The sequence below is a fragment of the Coregonus clupeaformis genome, chromosome 26 (assembly GCF_020615455.1).
Source record: "Coregonus clupeaformis isolate EN_2021a chromosome 26, ASM2061545v1, whole genome shotgun sequence".
Classification (NCBI taxonomy): Eukaryota; Metazoa; Chordata; class Actinopteri; order Salmoniformes; family Salmonidae; genus Coregonus; species Coregonus clupeaformis.
Window position 1 is genome coordinate 41686548 of NC_059217.1, and position 7409 is coordinate 41693956.

The window sequence follows — 7409 nt, forward strand, 5'->3', positions numbered from 1 at the left end:
TCAATCTCGTTCCATCTTCTCCCACTGCCAGCCAGTGGGCTTCCTCTCACTACCATATTTGGTAGTGAGTGGATAAGCCAAGCGGATGCTTCACATTTATACATCCGGTGAAATATCTGTTTCATTGTTCTATCTGTGGGGAAGTGGCCGTGCTGACAGCGTTCCCCAACCCACAACCCAACCGCTCCCCGTTTTTCAACTGGTCGTTCAGTACAGCACCGTGAATTGAACGTTCCAGAGCGTACAAACGTACTGAACGCAGCCCATGCCTCCCGGTGTGCATCGCTCAGAATTAACTAACCAATCATGTGGGAGTTATTGTGTCAGCCAATCGGCAATGAGAATACGCTCTTCCTGAAGTTAGATCAAAGATGGACGATAAATGAAGATTCATTCAAGACGTTTTCCGTCGGAAAATATGGTCAGTTTCGGTCTACTTAAGGGGGTGGCTCTCCCGTAGACAGTACACCAATGCGATAGCAGCAGGGTCTGGTCTACTTAGTTCATCGACTTCCATTAAAACAGAAAAAATGAGGGAGTGGGATGTCTCGCTTCATCTTCCGTCTCTGGTGTTAGGTTGAGAGCCCAAGATAAGGGGTGAGTAATAAAATGTTATCTAGGTTAGCTAAATAATTACATTAAAGTATATTCAAATTAATATTATTGTCAGATAAATGTTCTTGTTGGCATATTTCATCACATCTCTGACGCATATTTACCTGTTCAGCGAGTGTACTGACCGTTTCCCGGCATTGTCCGTCCCATCGATGTTTGCTAGGCAAAATTAGTTAGCTATTTATTTAGCTCGCTCTACAGTAGCCAGGCCAAACATATTTTGACGATTTCACAAGTATAATCTAAATCAATAAATCATCGTTTTTGGGCTCATTCAGTAGGCTCATTCAGTAGTGTTGACCTGCTTAAATAAAATTATGTTAAATAATGTTAAAAGTACCATTTATATTCGTAAAACATACATTGAAAATGATACTGTTACTGCTTCATGTTGTCAAGTCTTTTTGATTTATGGCTGAGTTGAGGGTCAAAACACCGGTTTTAAGTGTGCAAATTCATAATTGATATGCTGAAATAAATTGTTATATTTTTAAGACAAATACATAAAAGTTAATCCCTACACACTGTTCAGATTACTTGTATTTCGCTAAATGAGTACCGTATAAACTGCACACGCACCAATATTTACCAAGCGGTCACTCAAAACTGGAATTAATTAGCTTTGTTCTACTGTAATCAATAGCGCGCGCAAATTAATCACTCACATGGATATTGTATTGAAATCAACGGAACTGGGACAATAACCTTGGTGACGTCTACCGTTTGCGCTTCTTTAACAGACAAACCTCAATGAACTTGGGTATACTGCTTATATTTGTCAATAGATGACAACCTGTCGTAGCCATTTATCAATTTATGTCTCTGTGAGAATTTTGTTTCGGTAGATGGCCAATACGGAAAAGGAAACAGAACACTTTTGACTGGATAATTTCAACTAACCACCACCCTCACATCGGTTTCTAAAAGTACGAAAATGTATGCACTCCCTACTATAAGCCGCTCTGGATAAGAGCGTCTGCTAAATAACTAAAATGTAAATAGCGGCAGGGGTTGGCTTTCGTTTGAATGATAGCTTAACCCTCAAATCCAAGAATTCATGTCAGGCTAGAGACGTTTATGGGAGGAGCGGCCGATTTTTTGGTCTAAAAAGTACAGCTGCGTTCAGTCTCATTACGGACTGGCGCATATGACAAAAGCAGTAGTTTTAAACCAAATATATTGATCTGTTTTTAAAGGTGCTAGTCAGAATTTTTTAATTACATTTTTGCATTGTACTTTCAGAAAATGACCATAATATCTGGCGCTAATGGAATGATAGTGTTTCACAGCATTACTTACCCAACAGGGTTGTGATTGATATTCGCCTATTGATTTCTCCCACAGGAGTGGCATCTGTAGTGAAAATGGGAAAGCTTTTCTGACTTTGTGGCTGTCTTATCTAGTGGAAATTGCTCTGTCATTTCCTGTAAGCAAAAATTCTACACTGTTCGCTCAATTTCAGTTTTAAATCGGTGTGAAATTTATTTTCAATAACGAAAAAAATCGTTTTTACAGCTGTTTGAAGCTGGTGGACCAAAACCAAAAGTAACTTTAGGTCCACCAGCTTCAAACAACTGTTTTGGACTACCAGCTTCAAACAGCAGTAAAAACTATATTCTTTGTTATTGAAAATATATTTCACAGCGATTTAGATGATTACACACATTTACTTTTATTGCAAATTGATAAAACAATTACAAAGGAGAAAAACATCAAATTCGAATGAATACAAGTATATATAGAAATGATTTCCTATACTATTCAGTAATTGTTTTCTCACATAAATAGAAATTGAGCGAACAGTGTAGAATTTTAGCAACCAGGAAACGACAGAGCGACCCGACCAAATTCACATAGAAATGTGAGTTATAGATCTGTCATTCTCATTGAAAGCAAGTCTAAGAACTAGTAGATATGTTCTATGTGCTCTATTTCTATGCTTCCTTAATTTTCGTTTTTGTGTCTTTTAATTTTTGTTTTTTATACCAGCTTCAAACAGCTGAAAATACAATATTTTTGGTTATGAAAAATATATTTCACAGCAGTTTAGATTCTCTTCACTATACTTGCTTGTTTTTTCACATAAACTGAAATTAGGCGAACTAATAGAAAGTTAGCTGTAAAAAGGAGATACAGTTTTCGTTTTTGCATGCCTTTAATCCGACAGGAGATAACACCACTCTTGTAGCTAGTTAGGTTACATTTATATTCTGTTTAAAGGCGAATTGGCTCTGGAAGCCAAAACAGCCAAATACTTCCATCTAAACGTGAATCGATTCTCAATTGCGGTACGGTTCTAGAAACATAAATTCCTCTACTTTCATATCAAATCAAAAATAATTTCACAAATGCAAGATGCACACTTACTGTTTTAACCGGTTTTAACACAGTTGCAGCCGACAGTATTTTTCAGTGACACATTTTTTCTGGCATCTATCTTCCGTTTACACAGGTGTTCGAAGATGCAGATAGCTAATTAGCACAGGTAGTCCACTCTTTCTTCTGTATTTTTTCCGTAAACAAGCGCTTTAAGCATGGAAATATGGCCGTCTGGGAAACCTAACCCTATAAAGGTGTGTATCAATTTAACCTTTAGTTTTTTGACAATTATTTCTTGCTGATATGAAAGATAAGGTCTTTATGCTTCCAAAACCGTACCGCAAGCGATGCGTGTTAATGTTCAAACCGAGCATCGGGGCTCTTAACAAAACTCACCCGTACAGAAGATGCCTTCGTCCAATGACTTTTATGTGTAATGTAATGGAACTGAGAGTCATGATCAAGAGCTAGGTTAAAAATGTAGAATGACAAACTGCAGATCTGATATAGTTCCGTCCTTCATATAACCATATTCCTCTGACAAACTCAATGAGTGAGTATAAAGTACTAATACCTCCCTAGACGTGTTTTCAAATCCTATGTAATGTATCCCACTTGCAGATCAATCACTGGGATAACGATATCATGGGAGGTGTGAAGCAGGAGCAGAATGATGGACCTCCACCAAGAGGCATGCAGTCCTCAGATGCAGCACAAGAAGAGGCAAGAGAAGGGGAAATGACCTCATACATACTGATATGAATAACAGTACTGTCTTACTCTGTGTATACACAGACTACCCACTGTATGATTATCTCATTGTTTCTCACATGTTGCTACCATGCTATGAACTGATCTAGCTTAAAGGCCCAATGCAACCGTTTTTATCCTAATATCAAATACTTTCTGTGTAACAATGAAGTCCCTTACTGTAATGATTTCCATTAAATTGGTCAAAAAGAAACATAAATAGCTTTTTAACAAAAACTATTTCTCAAGCAATAATTTTGCTAGGACTGTCTGGAGTTATCTGAGTGGGGAGGGATATGTAATGGTTAGTGCAATCCAGGCTCCTTGGTACATCTCAACCTAAACCTTAACCATTTTACATTTCAACTTCAATGGGGTGATGTCAGATTTTGACATACCAAGGATCCCACTTAGACCTTTCCGTTACGTAATTTAAAAACTAGCGGTTTGGAACTCTCTTAGTTATTGGTCTGTATTAACTTATACCGCCTGGTGATGTCACCAGGCAAGCCAAAACTCCACCCATGCAAAACCTGCTGATTAGAAGGTCCTGTGTAGATTGTGTTTTCAACCAGCAACTATCAGGAAATAACACTGATCAAATGTCTTTACAGTGTTAGCTTCATCAGCTGTTGTACAATATGATACAAAACACATGAGAAACAGAATTTTGACTGCACTGGGCCTTTAAATGGGAGAAGAGCATATAAACATTGTGATGATGATGTCATGCTATGTTTCCTAATTCTTGATACACACTTTCACATGGCTATCATTTTATCCTTTCATCCTGGATCACATGTCCTTTCTCTTTCCTTCCAGCCTGTGAAGAAGAGAGGTTGGCCCAAGGGTAAGAAGAGAAAGAAGGTGTTGCCCAACGGTCCCAAGGCACCAGTGACAGGATATGTGCGCTTCCTGAATGAACGGCGGGAGCAGATCCGTGCCAAGCACCCAGACCTGCCCTTTCCAGAAATCACCAAGAGGCTGGGCGCGGAGTGGAGCCGCTTGGCACCTCATGACAAACAGGTACCTTCAGGCTTTATGGGTTGGAAAGAGAAATGTAGTTGTAGAATGTAGGAACAATTACACACTCTTTTGCCCCAGGCTTGTATTTAGTATTTAGTGGCAGTGCATTCACTAGCATTATGCATAGTTATATTTATATGAATATTTATAGGCTAGCCAGATCTGTTTGATAAGCCCAGGTAGGCCTTCAAAACTACAGGCTATCATGTTGAGGAGAAGCCTGGGAATGCAAGCTACCATCAGTGTATTGAGATATCTTCTGCGTGTGTCTGGAGTGGACTAACGTTTGCTTGTGTGCTGACCTGACAGCGCTTCCTGGATGAGGCGGAGCGAGAGAAGCTGCAGTATGCCCGGGAGTTGAGAGAATACCAACAAAGTGAGGCCTATCAGATCACCAGTGCCAAGATCCAGGACAAGAAGGTCAAGAGAGGTCAGAGTTGTGACACATCTACCTTCTATTTCATTAGTTTGACAGGGTGGTTAAAACTGTTCCTTTCAGTTTTTATGTATTTTGTTCATTTTTCTTCTTTTAGCGTTTAAATAATGTTCTCTTTTATTTCAGAGGAGTCTCCATCTGTCATTATCAATGCTAACAGTTCTGGATCAGCTGCTCTGAAGGTACAGTTATCCTTACATAATGTGTTGTGTTTCTGAATAGGTGTTATGAGTAGGCTTACTTCTGAGTTTGTGCCATGTTTTTACGGGTTGATTTGTTTTGAATTATGTCCTCTAGGGTTCAGATCATCTGTCCAACAGATTTGATGTTCCAATATTTACAGAGGAATTCCTGGACCAGAACAAGGGTATGAGACAGGCAGAGGAGCGTCTCTGGGACAAACACTGTTTCAGTGAAGAAAGTACAAACGATTTCCTTACTAATGGTTGTTTCTTTGCTCCCAGTCCGGGAAGCGGAGCTGCGGCGTTTACGCAAAGCCAACGTGGAGTTCGAGGAGCAGAACGCAGTGTTGCAGAAGCACATTTCAGACATGTACAGCGCTAAAGAGAGACTGGAAGCTGAACTGGGGCAGGATGAGCTCCGGACGCAGGCTCTGCACAGGCACCTGCTGGCCATCAAACACACCCTCGTCAGCAGCCTGTCCACTGTGGCCCTGCCAGGTCAGCACCCTGTCACTGGGCCCTCTCATCCATCTCGGACCCTGATACTTAGCCCAGTCTCCCTGTATGATTTGGCTGCTTTTACTTGTGTTAAGTTTCCTTACCTTGAAAGTAGTTTGTAGACGTAAAAACATAAAATGACTTGTCCTTAGCAAGACATTTTGAAACATACAAATTCAGTTCTAATGTTTTCAAATTATTTTAAACTACAATTTTTTTAAATTTTCTTCCATCAACCCCCAATCTTATTCATATAGGAATTGAATCCTTAGTTTCACTACACTTTGTCTCCAGGCACAGGTGAAACCCCCTCTCTTGGTACCCTGGACTCTTACCTGAGTCGCCTGAGTGGTACTCTGGAGAGCAACCCTCATGAGCACCGTGTTTTGCTGGCTCAGCTCCGTGATGTCCTTTCTCACCTGGACAGGTAACACACCTGTGAGAAGATCTAATACCTTGAGATGTACTGAGTTATCTCAGGGAACATAAATTACCTACAGTCTTGTGCATTACCATTCATCTATAATGTTGTGTCAAATTTAAATGCTTGCTAGATCTGTGTGCATACAGTACAACAACTTACCTTGTTGTTTATGGATGATCACACTATTCTAATAGTCTTATCCCTCTCTTAATTTTCAGTGAGAAACTATGAGAAGACATCCACACCCATTCCCACTTGTTGTGGATCCCAGATGGTGCAACGACAGGTCCAATCATTGCCTCTCGCAGTGAAGTCAAGCGATAGGTGGGATGTCTATCTGATGTAACAGATTACAAACAGATAAAACACAAGGCTCAGTCCATATACCATTACTCTGTGGTACATCTGCATGTGTGTACAGTCTTGTACAGTTTTGGTGGTGAATATAAGCCTTTGAGGCTTGGTGTAAACAGTCATTATGTAAAAACTGCCTTAACTGTTTCCATCTGTAGTTCATTTGGTTTGTTAAAAGTTAAACGGAAGAAACAGTTGACATGCCTTTTATGGCATTTGGAGTGAATTAAGTGTTTTCCAAGTGTTTTCACTTGAAATGAGGTTGCGGAAGTGTACGGGTGTCCAATGAGAGACAAAATGAACTGGCAAAGGTTATAGCAATGTTTTCAGAATACTTTTTTGTAATGTCATTGATATTAGTTTTGTAGTGGGCAGTTTTGGATTAAGGGATTTATGTTGTGGTTTATTTGTATTCATTCGAATTGGATGTTTTTCTCCTTTGTAATTGTTTTATCAATTTGCAATAAAAGTAAATGTGTGTAATTTTCCGGATGTCATTAAGGATGAATGTGAAGCACATAGAGCCTATAGTGATGCATGGAGGTTGTTGTCTGAAATGGCCTGATGACTCAATAGCTGTAGATAGCACCTGCTGGCCCCACTTTACAATGGACAGAAGTACAGAAAAACAGATTTTGGACTGACTTTCTAGATCCCCACCAGAGGGTGGTATAGCTCCAATTAGAAACATTGTCAGTTAGCTTGATAGGGTTCTCCTCAGTTTCTTTAAGTTTGAATTAATGTAATAATTTTCCATTCATGGATTTACTTTTCAATCCACTCTCAGTATTGACAGATTGAAGTG

General features: G+C 39.6%; 1 protein-coding gene across 3 annotated transcripts; it reads left to right on the forward strand.

Annotated features, from left to right (window-relative positions):
• Window positions 1–361: 361 nt before the first annotated feature.
• Window positions 362–7087, forward strand: hmg20b (high mobility group 20B). Of its 3 annotated transcripts, none has more exons than XM_041849197.2 (9): window positions 362–597; window positions 3556–3657; window positions 4507–4710; window positions 5020–5140; window positions 5273–5328; window positions 5444–5513; window positions 5611–5826; window positions 6121–6253; window positions 6469–7087. In XM_041849197.2, exons 2-9 carry the CDS (start codon window positions 3580–3582, stop codon window positions 6479–6481), a joined length of 891 nt encoding a protein of 296 aa, XP_041705131.1. In that variant the 5' UTR covers window positions 362–597; window positions 3556–3579; the 3' UTR covers window positions 6482–7087. The 3 variants fall into 3 exon arrangements, with proteins under 3 accessions (XP_041705131.1, XP_041705130.1, XP_041705129.1); XM_041849196.2 differs by lacking the exon at window positions 362–597 and adding an exon at window positions 3066–3188 and having other exon boundaries at window positions 6121–6264; XM_041849195.2 differs by lacking the exon at window positions 362–597 and adding an exon at window positions 3067–3188.
• The last annotated feature ends 322 nt before the right edge of the window (window positions 7088–7409 follow it).